This window comes from Notothenia rossii, assembly GCF_949606895.1.
Source record: "Notothenia rossii genome assembly, chromosome: 3".
Lineage (NCBI taxonomy): Eukaryota > Metazoa > Chordata > Actinopteri > Perciformes > Nototheniidae > Notothenia > Notothenia rossii.
In genome coordinates this window covers 19,767,750-19,787,853 of record NC_136901.1, presented here as the reverse complement: position 1 = coordinate 19,787,853, position 20,104 = coordinate 19,767,750, and the positions used below count along the sequence as shown (strand labels likewise).

Below are 20,104 nucleotides of genomic sequence, written 5' to 3'. Positions count from 1 at the left end.
GAGCTGGAGCTTTGATGGCAAACACTGGTGGTTTATTTGGAGTTACGGCCGGAGAGTTGACAAGACAGGTGGTGTGTCACGAGTTGACACAGCGGTTGCCAAGCCAATTCTGAAGAACACTTTCTGCAGCTTGAGGTTTTAACTAGTTCGGAGTGTAATAATCAACATCATCAGCGAGACTAAACATTATGGACCCTGAATCTAACTAGAGCCCTCGTCCATGGAAAGAATGTGCGCCAGGGAACCGTCGTCCCTGAACAGTAAACTACCTCATGGCGGCTTGTGCTCTGTCATAGACTGGCAACAACAATGCGCCCAAGCTGCCCCTCCTTAAGAGAGATAGCAGTGATACCCAAGGCCAACCTATGCCATGGGAAAGGAGACAGTGAGAGGAGAAAATGATGAACTGTGGCGAAGGTTGAATACCTAAGCAAATATTCCCCAACAGCCATCATAACACTGAAATTTCTGATATTGCCAAATACAAAGTCAGAAAAGATCATACTCAAATAAGTAAATAACAAGTCAAATAATGTTCCACTAAGACCATGAATAAACAACTTGACTTCTATAACATTGTTAGACTTACAATTGACCATTTACAGGCAAAAACACAACAATGATTGCAACAGAACTAGAGCTATGGCCTTGTCTTATTCCATTCAGTCTTCTTCTTGTCAGAACCTGGGACAATCATTACCCACAATGCAACTTCACCACTTCACCACTAGCTTGAAGATTGTTGTTCATTATGCTATAAGCTGGAGAAACTTGTAGTCTTAACCCAACCAGTTAAAACCACTTGCCTTACAAAATAATAATTAGAACGTGAACAATGGATATGATTAGAAAGTGGGTTGCATTCGAGTAGAGGATCACAGCTGTTTCATCTTGGTTTGATGACCTCCAGGTTGAACTCCCTTTCCTTGCTGCAGTGATGAGGTGTACTTCAGAACCCCCAGAACATCATGACATCACTTTGATACAGGTCGAAGGTTAGACAGGCTTCTAATGTTCTGCCAGAGAGGGAAGCTAAGATTCAACCAAGAACTAAAAAGGAATTGTGGTAGCAGAGCCAGAGACTCATAATCCCTGACTCCATAGGAAACTGAAAAAGACATTGGGCCCCGGATTTTCCAGTCTGCACCAACATTGAATTGTTCTTTTAAGGTGTCTTTGTTTTGTAAAAATCCACATCTTTCTCCCTGTCCATAGTTTATAACATGGCTTTTGGGGTTATATGTTGCCCACATTTTGCTGGGAATATTCTTAATGTCTAAAACATATGTTCTCCATTAATGGCCTTTCTAAGCAGTGATTATTTGTGTTTTTCTGAAAAGACTGTGGCCAAAGGATTGCATGACAAGCAAACAAGACAAGACAGTATCTGACGTGCAGCATCATATTGGGTTGGTCCCTTTAGAACACAGGCTGTCTACACATCATTGCACGTACATTTCCATTACATAGAGTTGAGGTTTAGATGGAAGAAAAAACAGAATGAAGGAAACTCAATGATAGTTTTGTAAAAATATTTTATGTAACAATTCAAAAGTCATAGCACACAGCGAAAGACATTCAAATCAACATGAGCGATCGGGGTGTGTCCTGCAAGTCCCACCATCAGACCCTCCCCCATGTAAACACTGTTCAAAGAAGCTGCTGTGTGATTGGCTCTCCTTCCTCCCCATAGGCCACTGTGTCTCCAGATTTGTCATTTTAAACATTCCTCATACAATACAATAAATTATCAAAACTAAAGAAAATGGAGGAGGTGACTTGCGGTAAACTTTATGAGAATTTTTTCAAGCGTTTTCGCTGACACACCCCAGGTATGAAGAGACCTCTTTGGCACATAACATAAATCATAAAACAGGACAATAAACAAACTGTAAACAAAACATTACAAAATGCATTATTTGTATACACAGACAGCATTAACATATTAAAAAACAAACGATAATCCTAAAAAAATTGATTTGGCAAATGTGAGCGCCCTCCCCCCAGCGATAACACTTGTCTCAGTCTGCAAGGCCTCGTGCAAAACCGCGTCATCGTGGATAATGTTAGCTCGCTGGGAAGAGTTGAGAATGGGGGCGGGGGTAGGGTTTCATTTTGAAGTCTGAACTTAGAAGAGTCCTGTTTTTCTCCCGGTTTTGACTTTGTCTTCGTCCTCCTCTGTGTGATAGCGCTGTGGTGTACCAGCCAAAGTCTCTTTAGTGCAAATAGGCTGTCGGGGGGAGCAGAAGGTCATTTTCTTGGTGGAGGCGAGGCTGTGTTTGGTTTGGCACCTGGGACCGGTCTGGAAGGACAAGGACAAAGAAACACATTCTAGCTTACTGTTGAACTCATGGAGCGTACTCACATTTTACAATAAGGTAAAAAGGAGTATTGTGTGTTCAACAAAAGCCTTTTGATCTTATTAAAGCTGCATTGTTCTCAACAAATATATAACAAACACATCAATCAGCCACTCATGTTCCTTCATTACCATTAACAGACAATAGTTTATATTGACGCATTCCAACACACACCTTCAACAATATATAATGCTTATGCCAATAAAGCCTTTCAATCCTGGAACATAGGTTCTCTGCTGAAAAGGGCTTTGTGGTTATGGGATGATGGCCTTAACCATAAGGCCTTTTTGACATTAAAGTTTAAAAAAAATGGAGGCCTACTTTAGTAAAATACATAATTTGCTGTGGATTTGTACGGTCTGATACGGGGAGGCTTCTCCCTCTCAGTGGATCTCTGAACAAACAGAGTTCAACCAGCAGCAGGTCTGAAATCTGAGCTTTGTTGTTTTTGAGAGAACCAGATGTAGAGACATGTCAGGTTAGAAAACAGGAGCAGAGGAACCATAAAAACCTGAAGAACAATCCTCTAGCCTTCCCTGCATGACTTTTACTACAATTACAGATAGGAACAGAAAACATGCCTCTAAAGGTGAAGAAAGTAAGTACAAGTCTCTAAGAATAAGGGCCTGGGACTTCTAGGAAGTGAAAATGGATTGCTGATGAAGCAATGCATTACATGGTTTGTTAACTTGGAGCGTTTTAATGAGCGCCCACCCTGAACAGAGAACACACTGAAATTAAAAGATAGGAATATAGTGAGGCAGCTTTTCCCACAGATAAAACCCCTCCCTGGTACTTTTATGGGTGGGTCATAAACCGCCTTTCAAACAGGGATAGAATTCCAGGATATATAAAAAACAAAACAAAAAAAAGAAATTGCTGCTGAATGAATATCACATTTATTTCAGCTAGTGTCAACAGGAGTGAAGTCTCCTGAGGATGAGTCTCAGTCAGAGGAGCAGGGGGATGAGTGTACAGTGGGAAATGCTTTGATTTATTTTACACATACAGTGAGTGGAACTATAAAGCATGTTGTTGGATACAGAACTCAGAACAGCTGTCTGAGTCGGTGCAGATAATGCCTTTGGTAGGAATTGACTGCACAAAGTGGGTTGGTGCTTCAAATCCAGAAGAGTTAGTTAAGGATAAAATAATAGCTCAAGTATAAATTCTCCAATCACAACTGTACATTGTTTCTTTGATTGGATTGGCATCACTCACATTCGGTTTTGATTTAAAGTTTTGATTGTTTGAAGTGAGGATTTATGAGTCATTCATCCTGGGATCAACCCAAACTCAGTTTGGAGACACACACAGGAACACGAGCTGCCCTTGTTAATCAGACAGGCTCCCACACTGTCTGTTTTTAAATCCTGTCTTAAAACCCACCTCTTCTCCTTAGCATTCGGAACCAAGTAGATTGTTGCTTTTATTTGCTTTCAGTGGTCGATTGTTTTTTTTTTATATGGCTGTTTTTATGTTTTTTATTTTGAAATTGTTACGTTTATTCTGGTTTGTTTTGTGTTTGTATCTTTTATTTTAAATGTATTTATTTTATGTTTTGTGAGATGAGCTGTGTGATTTGATATGTGATGTATCTCTCTGTACAGCACTTTGGTCTGGAGGTTTTAAAGTGCTATATGAATAAAGCTGGATTGGATTGGATTGAATGCTACATTTAGAATATTTTTACCAATACACCTGGCTAACTTTCCGACGAGGAATGGAAGCTTTTATACAAATCTATGCATTACAATACATTACATTGCATTTAGCTGACGCTTTTATCCAAAGCGACTTACAATAAGTGCGTTCGACCAACAAAGTACAAACTTGAAGAAAACAGAATCATATAAGTACATCAGGTTTCATAGAGCTAAAAGATTTCAAGTGCTACTCAACTGGTTTTAGATAAGCCAGTCCTTCATTAGTATATAAGTGCTTTGTTAATAGTTCTATCGCTCGAAGTGGAGTCGAAAGAGATGAGTTTTCAGTCTGCGTCGGAAGATGTGTAAGCTTTCTGCTGTCCTGATTTCAATGGGGAGCTCATTCCACCATTTTGGAGCAAGGATAGCAAACCCATGTGTTTTTGCTGATGGGAACTTGGGTCCCCCTCGCAGTGCGGGTGCAGCGAGCTGTTTGGCTGATGCAGAGCGGAGTGCACATGCTGGGGTGTACAGTTTAACCATGTCCTGGATGTAGGAAGGCCAGATCCATTCGCAGCATGGTACGCAAGTAGCATTGTCTTGAAGTGGATTCTAGCAGTTACCGGAAGCCAGTGAAGGGAGCAGAGGAGCGGCGTGGTATGGGAGAATGTAGGAAGGTTGAAGACCAGACGAGCAGCTACATTCTGGATGAGCTGCAGAGGTCGGATGGCACATGCAGGTAGACCAGCCAGGAGGGAGTTGCAGTAGTCTAGGCCAGGGGTTCCCAAAGTGGGGGTCGCGAGATGATTACAAAAAAATAAATAAAAAATCATTATTATTAATAATAACGTTTGCATAGACATTTTCAGGGGCGGACTAGCCATCTGTATAATTTCCCCGCAACGAGGCTCCCCCTTTGACAATCCACTAGCGCAGTGTTTCTCAAACTTTTTCATACCAAGGACCACTTAACAAATAAAAAACACTCATGGACCACCTAACTCCAAAAGTATCCAAAAACAATAGGCCTGCCTACCCATTCCAACAGTATAACAAATTACAGCCTAATAATGACAGCTTAACCTTCTCTATATCGCCTCGTTCACACATTAAATCAACAATACAAATACAGATTGTATAAGCATTTAGTTCAAATGCGATTTAAAATCCTCTCAGGTTTTACACCTCTTATTATGAAATGTAGACTACATTTATTATGTAGTATTATTTTAAACACAAGTTTATATCCGAGCCAACAGACTGACAGATTGTTGGCTACTGAGTGATATGCAAAATACACCGCATGTAGTACGACACAAACCTCCGCTCGTGAATTGTTTTTAGGGAAACAGAAGGGTTTTAGGTTGCCATAAGGCTGTTGACGGTCTTATTATAGGCTGCATCCATTGGTTGGTTTTGTGGCACATTTGTAACGCTGTGCCAACTTGGGCAGGCATGCAGGCAAACAACGTAACGTAACTGATTTCTTCTAATGTGCCTGCATCTGGCGCTGAGTTGCCATATGCCTTTCATCAACCACTTCCTGATATCCATTGTTGCAGATAAATATAAATGATAATAGCCAAACTAACCTAGCAAGAGTAAACTGACAGGCTGCTGTGCCGCATCTCACTAACAAACCCACACGAGTCAACCCAGCGAAAAACCAGTCTCGCGCGCAACCTTTCATTCAGAATTTCATAGCAAAATAAAAAAATGATATTAAACTAATCTTTCAACATAGTTTAAAACAAAAATAAATATTAGGACAGAGCCCTACAAATAACAACCATAAACATAATAATAAAACAATTAAAATGTTGTATTCAGCCCTGATTAAAACTGCGGGCCCAAATCCTGGATAGAAGGGCCCGCCCATGCCCCCCCATTTTAGTGATTTATCCTTAGTATGAGTAGGTCTCAGCGGCTTTGTGAATAACTTTTAAGAAAAAACTCCTACGTAAAATGTTTTAGCGCGAGTTAGGAGCACTCCTAGCGGTAAGATAAAATGCTTTGTGAATACGGCCCCTGAACATCAGCAGGAGAGGACTCTTTAAAGTAGAGTTACTACATACTGATATACACCTGAACATCAGCAGGAGAGGACCCTTTAAAGTAGAGACACTACATACTGATATACACCTGAACATCAGCAGGAGAGGACCCTTTAAAGTAGAGACACTACATACTGATATACACCTGGGGCCGTATTCACAAAGCATTTTATCTTACCGCTAGGAGTGCTCCTAACTCGCGCTAAAACATTTTACGTAGGAGTTTTTTCTTAAAAGTTATTCACAAAACCGCTGAGACCTACTCATACTAAGGATAAATCACTAAGAGTGAACTAAGAGTGACGCGCCGTTGCTATGGATGACGTCGATTCTCGTTCATGAGTTTAGAAGCGGTCAGTACGGTGATTGGTTGTTCAGAGTAGGCGGTCTCGGTGAAACTCATCCACAACATCCCACAAACGAGACCACTAAAACAAGGAAATAGCCTAGGCTAGAAATGTATTCCTATCAAATAGTTATGGACAGTGCAGTTAGCAGAATACACGCATGATGACAAGTTTGTGCAGACCACGATAATGACGTTGTATATGCACGTTAAAGAGAGAGAGCAAACAATAAAAATACGTAAATTGCATTAAATCGAGGAGGCAATTAAAAGCACCCTACAAACTATTATCCAATGAGCATATTTCCAGCACTTAAACACTTTCAATAACAGCCCATACCGCCGTTCAAGTCCCCCTATCATGATGAATGAAAACAATCTGCGTGTTGATGGACTATTGATGGACTATTGTCATACTGATATTCTGTACAAACTGTGAAGTCCACTGAGACAAATAACATTTGTGATATTGGGCTATATAAATAAACATTGATTGATTGATGGAATGTACTTTCTTTCTATTGACGAACACGTCCTCATCTTTTGATGGCGCAATTATTTTTATGTGCGTCCCGTCAATAGCACCGACCGCACCGGGCATACCTGCATTGCCATGAAGTTGGCTTTGATCCTGTGTAGTTGTTGATTGTCCAAAGTAAACCGGATAAACTGTTGGATGATATGTGGTCTAGAGAGCGCGTTGATGGTTTGGTTTATGGCACAGCTGACTGATGGTTGCGATATTCCTAAATCGTCGGCATTGCAAAGTTGCATTTTCCCTGTTGCTAAATATCGTAGTGTTGCCAAACATTTTATTTCCGGACTAATCGGGTTATTCCTGTTAGTCGGGGATGTTATTGCATCCCGCACTAATTCCACAACAAGTTTGATACCCTCACGATTTAGCCTATATCTCTTGATCAATTCACAGTCTTCCATTGTCTCCAAAACATTTCGTCTCTCAGCCATTTTCAGATTCTTTGTGAATAGGTCTTACTGAGTTAGGAGTCCTCTCGAGGACTTTTAAGCTCTCCCAGACTTAGGTGCTACTTTTAGGCCTAAAATACTTTGTGAATTGCTCTTAGTGAATACAATTAGGAGTCCTAAATTTAAGACTGACACGCCCATTATGCTTAGGAGTTTCTCCTAAATTCGCCAGTTAGGAGCTACTTTTAGCACTAAAATCCTTTGTGAATACGGCCCCTGAACATCAGCAGGAGAGGACTCTTTAAAGTAGAGACACTACATGCTGATATACACCTGGACATCAGCAGGAGAGAACTCTTTAAAGTAGAGTTACTACATACTGATATACACTTGAACATCAGCAGGAGAGAACTCTTTAAAGTAGAGACACTACACACTGATATACACCTGAACATCAGCAGGAGAGAACTCTTTAAAGTAGAGTTACTACATACTGATATACACTTGAACATCAGCAGGAGAGAACTCTTTAAAGTAGAGTCACTACATACTGGTATACACCTGAACATCAGCAGGAGAGAACTCTTTAAAGTAGAGACAATAGATACTGATATACACCTGAACATCAGCAGGAGAGGACTCTTTAAAGTAGAGACACTACATACTGATATACACCTGAACATCAGCAGGAGATGACTCTTTAAAGTAGAGACACTACATACTGATATACACCTGAACATTCGCAGGAGAGGACCCTTTAAAGTAGAGACACTACATACTGATATACACCTGGACATCAGCAGGAGAGGACTCTTTAAAGTAGAGTCACTACATACTGGTATACACCTGAACATCAGCAGGAGATAACTCTTTAAAATACTGATATACACCTGAACATCAGCAGGAGAGAACTCTTTTATGACTGGACCACATTATTATTGTGGACTAAAGCCATACTATAACTAATCACATGGAGGGAAGCCTGTGAGATACTTCATCTAGATTAAAGCAGGTGCACTCAGTAGAATTCCAGATCCAAACGAGTGGTGTCAACATGCTTTGTATGCAGCAGTGATGTAGCGTGGTACCACTTATAGACCACACCTCATCTCCACCTGCTATGATGTTGGGTGTGTTCAGCTCTCAGGTTTTCTGCTCATCATGCCATTTTGAATAAACCCCCACTTCCTCCTAAGCCCTACACCACCTTTAGGCTCCCCTCAGGAGAGAGTTATTATGGTCCCTCCCTAATCTCCACTGTGCTGAGCTGGGTTTTTGCTTTCAGGCAGTGACGAGGCTGAGACAACACAGATTACCTCTGTACAGCACAATATTTTCCATGTGAATCCGCTGACTGGGAACAATTACAACAAAGTCTGAGACCCCACTTAGGACTAAAAAACCTTTTATGTCCCATCATCATTCATTTGAGGGTTTTCTGATTAGCTGACAGGAGAGGGATTACAGTAAAAAAAAGAGGGGGGGGGAGAAAGAGACAAAGGACTTCATTAAATCCTGTCTGATTACTCGAGTTTAGCCTCAGGCACAATCAGCAAGGTGCACTGTTGACTTGATTTTAAACTTGGTGACACACTAATAAAGAGCACAGTGTTCTCTACAGCACTTACTGTTCTGTAGGCTAATACTTTAAAGGCGACCTATCATGCAAAATGCACCTTTGTACGTCTTTTATACATGAATATGTGTCCCCGGTGTGTCAGGGAACTCACAAAGTGTCAGAAAACACAACCCTCTCTATTTTCCACCATACCCAAATCTCTAAAAACGGGGCTGCAACGGATCTGATACAGACTGATCCAAAATAGTCTGACTTCAGTGACGAGGAGCTCCGCCTATATGGCCAACTCTCCACCAATCAGGGGAAACTCGGCCCCCTCCTTTGCAGGGGGGCGTGGTCAGCTGCAGCGCATGCAAAGACAGGATGGAGGAGAGCAAAATAGAGCGAAATGAGGCATGGCTAAAATGCATGATCTGTTTGGTATTTTGAAAAAGAAAACGTATAAATATACCTTATATAGGTATGGCCCTACAATATATTATTCAAATATAGCATGATAGGTCCACTTTAAGTGTGAATCTATAAACCTACTGCCTGAATCTGATTTATGGTTTTCACTTTCTTTAGTTCATTTGTTCTTTTTTTATTCAGTAGGTGAACCTATATGTTCATAAAATAGTGTGTGTGTATTAAACTCAGCTCAGATTTTATTTCTGCTTTTTGAAACTGTAGTTTGTGCTCACGTGTTTCAGTGTTGGGGTCAGCGGCGGCGCCAGAGATTTTCTCTAGGGGGTGCTGTGGGGTAGCTTGACGTTTCATAGAGGGTGCTCAAACATTAAGGGTTTCCCATTAATGCACCAGAGCTACAGTTGAATTTTCTACTGCAACACTCCCCACACGCACACATAGTGCACCCGCGACTGTTACAATGAAGGCTCGATAATCAGCTCACGGCATAGGTGTAAGCAGGGGTAAAGTGCTATTTTTACAAGTGGAGAGTGGACCTCAACTCCTCTAGGAGGGTCTTCACCTCCTCTAGTGGGGTCCGGGGGAATGCTCCCCCGGGAAGATTTTTTTTAAAATATTGAAGTTAAAAGCATCAATCTGGTGCACTTTGAGAACAACATTCAGAGATCTATGGATACATCTCTCCACACCAGTGGCGGCTGGTGGAAAATATTTTTGGTGGGGCTATGGAAATGGTGACAAAACCATACTAGGGCATTTCAAATCAGGAGACTAAATACGAACATTGTCTGTGTGTGTGTGTGTGTGTGTGTGTGTGTGTGTGTGTGTGTCATACTTGCCAACCCTCCCGATTTTCGCGGGAAACTCCCGCATTTCTCCCGATTTCTGACAAAATCAGATTTACTGACGACTGTTTCCACTCGGACTTTAATACAGCTACACCATTGTTTGGTTTCCATGGTAGCGCATCTCTTTAGCAGCGCGCGCAACTCAAAGTCTGAGAGGGTGAGGAAGATGAAAACTGAACAAGAATTGACAACTTGACCCTCTGATCACTCCTTTCCTGTAAAATACAGGTCCAGCCCACACATATGCTCCATAGTGCCACAGGCATTGCCCTTACAATTACAATAAGCATGCAAATGTTAATCTACAACTCCGGCGATCCACTAGCACCGGAGTCTACACCTGCATACGCAGCCATCCCCTACTGTAGCGTCACCTTGGATACGAGTCTAAACAACTCACAGGTCAGGGCGCTGAAAGGGCGCCCTTTGAGCATCAGATCTGACGACGCTGATTGGCTGAAATTATGTTTCGGCGGCATAGTTTACAGATAGCAACAGTCAGCTTGTTGGCTGCTGCTGCTCTGGCTGAGGGCTCCTTTCTACCGCCCGGACGAGAGACGGTAATGATACACGCTGCGGCCAGGCAGGAAACATGTGACTTATCAGTAACTTTAGACATCGTAAAACAATTTTAAACGAGATTTTATTGTAGATTATACATTTTACTGATACCAACTATATAATATTTACCTTGTTCTTTAAAAATAAAAATAAAAAATATTTTTTTTTGGAAATATATATTTTTATTTATTTTTAATTTGTAATGACAATCACACATGTGGGAAGAGGGGGGGCGGCGCCCCTAGCGCCCCTATGGGCCGGCCGCCACTGCTCAACACCCATATGAAACAGAACTGTAAACAGATTTTCTGTTTCTTTATAAATATTTTACAAATCACTCCCCTTTTAAAACAAACCGTTTGAGACGCACTGAGATAACTAGACTAAAGTTAATTATCTGAACACTGAGAGAGTCCTTTACTTCAAAAAAAAAGAAAAAAAGAAAAAAAAAGAAGCTCCTTATATCCGTTAGCTTGGCTAGCTAGCACCAGATGCTAACCACAACGATCTCCAGTAGATACCCACTGGTGCGCGAGGTGAGCTCTCTCGCTCACGCACACAAAATTGCTCGTGAGACACACACACACACACACACACACACACACACACACACACACACACACACACACACCCCACACACACACACACACACACACACACACACACACACACACACACACACACACACACACACACACACACACACACACACACACACACACACACACAGAAACCCAGAAGTAAGCTACTCGTACTCACGAGGCCTATTATGTGCAGAATCCCTCTCGCTTTGAGGTGATTTTTTGATTGAGTGTCCACACGTGGAAGTTTAAGGAGTAAAAAACGATCAATTTTTCACTTTGCTGTTAGCAAATAATTTGGCGCTCTAGCTAACAGGAAGTCACTCAAGTGTCACAAAGTAATTTAGCCTATGGGTAGGTCAAAAATCAAATGGGTGCTGGCCATTGGCCTAATCATATCACCTGTGTTGGCTTTATGTTTTTGGTCAAAAATGTGTTTGTTTGACATTTGCATTGATGTAATCAATAATATTTCTAATTTAATTTAATAAAAAATAATAATAATAATTTTCGAAAAAAAAGAAGAAAAAAAACATTTCTTGGGGGTGCTTAGGTTGTGCTTTGGCAATCCTGGGGGGTGCTTCAGCACCCCCTAGCTCCCCCTGGCGCCGCCCCTGGTTGGGGTATAGGCTACTGCCTGGATATGCTTCATGAAAGGCAGCTTTTCATGTGAATGAAATCAGTTTGATACTAAATATCTTGGTTTCTTCTTTTCTAAGGTCACATTGTTCTTTTGTTAAAAAGATCTTACTGTTATTTCTTCCTCTTGTATTGCATTGCATTTGATGTTGAGGTAATCCAAAAGTAAAGGAAAGTAATCAGGTTACATCACTTCTATATTGTGATACTCAGATTAGGTTAGTGATTACATTTTTTAAATCAATAATACATGTAACTGAATACACTTGTAAAGTGACTCTCCCAACCCTGCCCAGGACTCAACATGGTATAACTGACTGACATCACTTCCTCATCACATTGAATGTGCCTGTATCTTTAGGGATTCTTGATAAACATTTCCTGATGAAGTAGTGTCACCTCTTAAATTAAATGTAGATCCTAAATATCTTCAACATGTTCCATTAAACCAAAAGGTCTCAAAAACCTCTAGATGAATGGTTCTAATGACATGACGTTGGTGGAAAGAGCTGTGTGCAAAATCCAGCAGAGAAAGACTTTATTAATGGCCTTAATTCATTATGGATTTCAGTGCAAGGGTCACTGCAGCTTCTCAGTGTCCACTGAAGGATTCCTAAATTAAGTTTCATCATTTCATAACATCAGACAGTGAGCACACACATTGAATGAGATCAATTTCTTCATTTTTTTGTAATTATTATTAAGGCGTTTAGGCTATTATTTGATAGTGATGTTGGAGATAGAAAGTAAAGAGGAATTATGTGCAGCCAAATGTTGAACCAGGGACTACACACTATTTATCTAGCTCTACTGTATGGGTATTATCTCTCATGTATGTAAGTGTTTGCCGCATATGTATTTATTCATCCACACAGTTGGCAATTGGAAAATATATACGTTTTTACAGATGGAGACCGATGTAACAACGATCTACTCAACAGCTTCAAATTGGCTTTCTTACTATTGACTTTGTGTACAAGACATTATAAATGATATAAGAATTGATCACAGTGGTAGAACATGCACATTTACAATAATAATAATACATGCTATTTACAGTATAGAACACTTTTCCTGGCGCTCAATAACCCTTTATAAGTAAATAAACATTTCTCTTCTGCTCTCTCTACATGTTGTAGATTATGCAGCTGCAGTTACAACATTGATCTCATTCAATTTCATGAGGTTTGACCTTTACGTAGAAGTAACCCAGGTGCTTATTTAGACATGACACCAACAAGTTCAACTAACATCAGATCAATGTAAAGGAGAGCGTGTTTGTAAGGGGCTGTTATTGCTCAGTATAATTAGCGTTCAAATTGTTCTTAAACTGTCTTACATAGAAATGATGTGATTGTGCTTTCACCCAGAGGAAATGATATGAAGACCCTTTCATGGATACAATACACCACAGTGAGTGTGTGTGTGTGTGTGTGTGTGTGTGTGTGTGTGTGTGTGTGTGTGTGTGTGTGTGTGTGTGTGTGTGTGTGTGTGTGTGTGTGTGTGTGTGTGTGTGTGTGTGTGTGTGTGTGTGTGTGTGTTGTCCCACCTGAGAGCTCTGAGAGGGGGGATGGCTGTGACTTTGCCCACAGGTTTGGGTCCCACTGCCGGGGGCATCATGACCAGCAGGCCTGTGGAGGGTTTGGAGAGCGGGGTCCGGGCTGGACTCACTGTGGGGGAGGCTCCTCTGGCCGGGCTGAGGGGGAGGGGCCTCTGAGGGGGGAATGGGGACTGTCTGGGTTGCAGCTCAGACACTAACTAGAAGACAGTAGGAGAAATATCGATTATTGACATTTTGATGTACCAATGGGATTAAGTGTCATGGTATTATATATTATGTGACCAAAATTAAGCAAATAATACAAGAACAGAAGTAAAAAGGAAAGAGAAAACACAAAAGTTAAAAAAATCAAAACAGACAGGGTTATCAATAAGTGGGTACAGCGCCAATACGCTACAGAACACTAAATCCCTGGCACATGCACACAGCAGGGAGAGAACTCCAATGCATCCAGGCTGCTTGGGAATCTGTTCAGCGAGCTGATAAGAGGAGCTTCAGTCCCACTCCACACAGGTAAAGTGGATTCAAACTACCACTACAGAAGAGATCAGATCACAAAGTGAACTCGCATGAAATATTGGATATTTGACTAAAACAAAACATAGCGATATGACTTTCAAACTCGGCTTTAAAGGTGTTTTGCGCTTCAAAGAGAAGCACTGATGAGAGGATAAATCAATGAGAAAGCAATCAGATAAAAAAAACACAAATGTTATTAATTGTTTCTTCAGATGAAATCATGTAAGGAATTCTCTGGCAGAGAAAGTCCAGCGGTTTCTCATCAGCTCTGTGAACCTGCTAATAGTTCTGAATTACTTTTACAAATGATACATTTAGCTGCAGTCAGGAGCAATAATATGTTTTTTACAGCATGGCTTTTCGTATAAAGGTGGCACATCTGCAGCCCCCTACCCCACACTTTGTAAACAGGAAGTATATGTTACCATGGATTCAGTGAGTAATTCCCAGGGCTACAACTTAAACCCTGTTATTTTTAAGCTTTTTTACAAATGTGTATGCTGCATTCGCTATTAGCTGTTCCTTTGTGCAGTGTTTGTGTGTTGAACTATCCCTGGATCATTTTGATACTAAAATAAGTGTAATAACTGATGATTTCAGACAATTTCTTGAGTATTTGTATCAGTCTCAACAGGGATTCACTACAGCTGTTGAATACTCTCTAAATGGAAAAACATGGCATCTTTGGAGACAAAACGATTTAACACAAGTGAATTTGGAGTGAGCGAACGACTATGCAGTTGGAGCTCTATTTATATGTTGATCAGAAATGTGGCATTTAAGCCCTTTTCAGACTAGATATATTTGTCTAGCAGAGGTGAAGTGATTTTAACATGTTTCCCTAGAAATAAAAGCCATCAGGAGAGGAACACCACATCCTTCTCTAGATATGTAAGAATGTGTTTGTTGTACTGTCAGCTACAGGTAAGTAATGCTTTTCTCTCTTGGCTGGTGCTGCTGAATGTCCATTTCTATTACAGACCACATCCTGTCATTTTGCGATGGTTAAATGCCTTCCGGACCACTGACATAAATTATAGAGGAAGACACTGAAGCCCAAATGGAGATTAAATCATATGATCCTATAAATATTCTCTAATTGCTCCAGTGTCAATCTGACCTAGCTGAATCCATTGTACAGAAGGCAATTTATAATCTACTGCCTTGTAGAAATACCTGAGCTCACAAAACATAGTCTGCTTTTATGAGGCTCTTTCTGTACTGTAAGTACTTTCACTAAAATGTAGATGTATTTAACAACTGTCTGGCTGCCTGACAGCTCCCGGTGATGTCCTGTTGCTGTTGGTATTTTATTTAGGTTTTTTTTACATTAAACCACGATAAATGGGAATGCCTATATAGTAGTTTTCCCTACACTTAATATCAAAAGTCAGCCTCTCTCTTAATGAGAGAAGAGGTAAGAATCGGTTTCCTAAAATATATATTCTTAGTGGCTTCCTGTCTATAAGTTGTTCCATTTCTCAATTCTATTCTGGCCTTTACATTAGGTAGTATGCATTTTAGGTTATAGTTTTATAATTCAATTGTATTTGTTCACAGCTAAGAAACGGGGGAAAGATGGCCTCACCAGTGGAGATCGTGTTGGGTTCAGGGGCAGGGGTTTCTTGGGTGGGCTGAGTCTCTGTGGGGTTGCAGGGGATTTAGGTGGGGCCGTTGGGGGCTTGCTGGCTGGCAGAGGTGGGCGAACCACCTTGACATCCCGGGAACCGCCCATTGGGGACTGGCTGGGTCTCAGAGGTCGCACTATATTCACTGGCTGGGTGCCATTAGACACAGGGCCCGGTCTGAGAGGCAGGACCTCTTTGCTGGTGTGAGGAAGCTAGGACCACAACAGAGACAACAACATCAACTTGCAAAATCTTGGAAAAGCTTGTCTACATCCAATGGACAGAAAACATAAACAACATTTAATTTATAAGCTCTAGTCTGGTTCCAGAGTGAGGTATGGTTCTGAAACGGCTCTGGTTAGATATGAAATAACCCCGTGTGGCAGTGGGGTTTGGTTAGTGCCCCGGCTGCTGGAGTGTTGGAGTGGCTCAGCTGGAGACCAGACAGCTGGACAAGGATCAGGTAAACAGTTAAACAATAGTAGTATGTGGGTAACCTGGTTCTTGTCCCTACAGTAGGCAGTTGAGAATTGTGAATTGTAAAAGTAATTCTTACTTTTGGACTTTAATTAAGCCTTGATATTGTTTGATCACAACATTATTATAGGCTCCCTAAGATGGTTTTATTCTATGAGCCAATGAGATCTCTCACCATTTGTCTGATTCAAAGCTTATCCCCACAAAGAACATTCCATACGGAGTGCCTCAAGGCTCTTTCCTGGGTCCACTACTTTCTCGACATATATTAGAACTAGGAGTCATTGTGAATGAGCACAATATTGATTTTCTTAGCAATGCAGATGAAACGCAATTCCATATAATGGAGCTGTTGTTCCTGGTGATCTCTGTGCACTTTAATGAATCTTTGACATCAATTTATGGACTGGAGAAGTTTCCTTAAACTACATTTTGAAAAAATAAAAGACCATTGTAACTGGTCTGAATGAGCAAAGAGAGAAACTGTGCCTGCTATTTACAACGTGCAATATGAAAATTACACGTCAGACCAGAAATGTAAAATTCTTACCATCAACTCTGTCTCACCTAGAATTTAGTTTAGCTGATTTTTACTACTACTACCTTATTTGTTTACCTTATTAAATGTTACATTTATGTTAAGGATTTTACTAACTTCTTATTCTATATTTAATGTTTTTACTTTCTCTCTCTTTTCTATCCAGCAACCATATGTGTTAAAATTTAAATGTTGTGTATCTCACTTTATTACCTTGTTAAGTGTTTCTGTCATTAGTTATCATTACTAGCTGTTACGCTTACTTTACGGTAAATACATCTAGCTTAATTTTGTTTATTAATATGTCGGATGAATTTGTACTCTTGTTATTCTTATGAAGGTGTATTCATTTTATTACCTTCTCCCTCATATTCTTTTTACCTCTCTGTACTTCTTGTATTTGTACTCTAACCTTCACCTACTAACCAATCAATTTGAAATACATATTATAGCAAGAAGGAAAAAGGGACATGAGGAAATGATGCTGAAGGCACATTGAACGAGAGTATTGCTGTGAACACTGGAGGGGGCAGCCTCTAAGTGGTAACACAATATAACAAGTTGCTGTAAAATGAGGCAATTTAATATGAAGGTTAAGGTCTATTATTCACTAAAAGGCCGCAAGAGAAACAGTTACTACCCTCCTCCTCCTCCTCCCCTTCTTATCTTTCCACACACACCCACCCACCCACCCACCCACCCACCCACACACACACACACACACACACACACACACACACACACACACACACACACACACACACACACACACACACACACACACACACACACACACACACACACACACACACACACACACACACACACACACACACACACACACACACACACACACACACACACACACACACACACACAGTACTTACCCCCTTGTGGCTGCTAGCTTTGTTGATTGGTCCGACCACCTTCAGGTGAAAGGCAGGATTCAGATGGCCGTTTTTCCCTTTCTCCACCGATGCCTCCATCCTGAGCAGAGAAATGAGGACATGAGGAAAATAAAACACAAGAAACCATCGCTCTTCTTAATGTGGCATTGATTTCAGGGCCCCGAGTGGGAAAATAGAAAGCAGAGAAGTCTATAGGAAGTTTATCATCCAGGAAGATGTGAGAGAAAATAAGGAGGTCAAAGAGGAAGCTGATAGTTTCACCTCATCAACTTGATAGCTATTAGCAAACAGACATTTTTGTTGGAGTGTTTGTGTCCATTGAATGTCCACTTGTTTCCCTTTTATCTCGGTTTTGGTCTCCACCGACTCTTAAGGAACATATGTGTCTTATTATCTGCTAAATTCTCCACTATGTTAACCAGCTACTATCTAACTGTGTTCACTGCTGTTACAGGTAGTGTACAGTGGGTTTATTAGAGATGTTTACTGACAAACAGATGCCTGCTAGTGATGACGAGCTGTCAGACTGAACCAAACCGTAGAGCCATAAAACCAAAGCAATGAACAAGAGGTTAAAGGGGAACTGCAGCATTAATGTGCACTGGATTCCTCAAATTTCATACAATAGAGTGGATTAGTGCAGCTCTACAATTCAAAATGTCACAAGCTTACTTGCTATGTATATGTTCCTTCCACCATACAGTACATGTGTGGACATGTGATCTAGTAGAACAATACAGTAAACTACAGTCAACTTAAATATAAGAAGCTTCACAAAGGAAGGATTTATTGCAGTTTTTCATGTGACTGAACTGGCTCTTAGCTGATTGGACAGCTTTCCAAGCATACTGGATATACTGTATGTGTGCTTAGAAAGGCCTTTTATCAGCTTGAGACACCCACTGTTCCACTGTTGAACTTTAAATGAACCCAAAGGATTGGCCATGGAACAAAACCAAAAAAAGTTTTCCAGAGCAGTTAGTGCCCTTAACCCTTGTGCTCTCCTCGGGCATTTTTGTACATTTTTCCTGACTTTTTTTTTTGATTTGGTGATCATTTCAGCTGTGTTACAGCTTTTGGAATGGATTTTTGCAAGAAGTCTTCTTTTGAGTCAAATTTTTGAAATCCATTGTTGTTTAGTCTTACATGTTTTGTGTACTCTCGTGATGCATTTTGCACCCTCTGGACCCCTTCGTGGCAAAAATGTACACTCTCATAATAACTGCTATTAAATCATTATACATCAATATTTTTAAAAACTTTTTTTTCCATGAATCACTTGAACAACTTCTAACGTGCTGAAAACTACCAAACATTCAATAAGTTTCAGGATTTTAACCCTTTAAATGCCTGTTTCATTATTTGAATTATTTAATTTCTCTTAAAAGAAAACACAAAAAATGAATTTTTTTCAATATAATAATTAGTAGAGGCATGGAACTTTAGTGGTTATTAGAGTCTTGGATGTGTCAAAGATTAGCAACAAAATTGATTTCACTGCATTATTATTTTTTATGTAGTATCAGATACTACCTCTGGACACCTTCGAGGCAAAAATGTACACGCCCCAAACAACTGCTATTAAATCCTCATACATCAATATCTTTTTTTACTTTTTTTTTGTGTGTGTGTGTGTGTGTGTGTGTGTGTGTGTGTGTGTGTGTGTGTGTGTGTGTGTGTGTGTGTGTGTGTGTGTGTGTGTGTGTGTGTGTGTGTGTGTGTGTGTGAATCTGTAAGCATGCACGGATCATTCCATGGGAAAAAAGGCCATCTTTTGAGGGATGTGTTTGATGTGTCTTTGAAGAGCTGCTTGATCCACTGTTAGTGTGTTTATGCACCTGGCTGCCAAAGATAAACATGCAGTCTGATCAAGGGCTTATTTCTTTAGTGAGCAGAGAAGGAGAAAGACCTGGAGCAAAGAGAAGGAACTCAAATGAAGAAGCGTGTCAGTGCAGAAGAGACTTCAGAAGTAATCTTGTAGCCTTCTTCTGCCAGCGAGCTGCAGGACTCATCTGAAGAAGACACAAGGTTCGAGGGGGGGTCTGACACTGAATGCTTTCTGGAGTCCAGCATTTCTTTGAGTTCCTCTGACCCTTCATCTGAAAGTGGAGAGGACACTGAGGGTCCCGTCCACAGTGAGGGGACAGAGAAGAACGGAGGTCGTTCTCAGGGTGTCCTCACAGATTGTGAGAAGAAAGCCCCCTGTGGTGGTGGATGTGTGGGTCTCTCACACACACAGAGCCGCGAGCTTGAACGACACAAGCACACTTTTATTTCCATGCAACTCTCTGATTGGTCTGGTGTCTTGCCTCTGTTGCATTCACTGAACATGGGAAATTACAGTCCTGCCGTCCTTTCTAGTGTCTTGATGAGGTTCACGTAAAGCACGGTTAATGTATTATATTATTGAGGTAGAATTGTCCGGGGCTACAGAAAAAACATTCGGGGCAGGCCAAAATATTATTTTACCAACAATGTGGAATTTATTGACTACATATTACACAGATTATGCACAGCGGGAGCA

General features: G+C 40.8%; 1 protein-coding gene across 5 annotated transcripts in view; it reads right to left on the bottom strand.

Moving 5' to 3' along the window:
* Positions 1-1,518: 1,518 nt before the first annotated feature.
* Positions 1,519-20,104, bottom strand: part of adam19a (ADAM metallopeptidase domain 19a) — a 355,481-nt gene continuing 336,895 nt past the window's right edge. For all 5 annotated transcript variants that reach the window (XM_079669126.1, XM_079669129.1, XM_079669128.1 and 2 more), the window contains 4 exons: positions 17,560-17,659; positions 15,618-15,869; positions 13,499-13,707; positions 1,519-2,302 (listed from right to left, as the gene is read on the bottom strand). In XM_079669126.1, the coding sequence (XP_079525252.1) occupies positions 2,251-2,302; positions 13,499-13,707; positions 15,618-15,869; positions 17,560-17,659 (613 nt within the window). In that variant the 3' untranslated portion in view covers positions 1,519-2,250. The remainder of the gene's footprint in view (positions 2,303-13,498; positions 13,708-15,617; positions 15,870-17,559; positions 17,660-20,104) is intronic.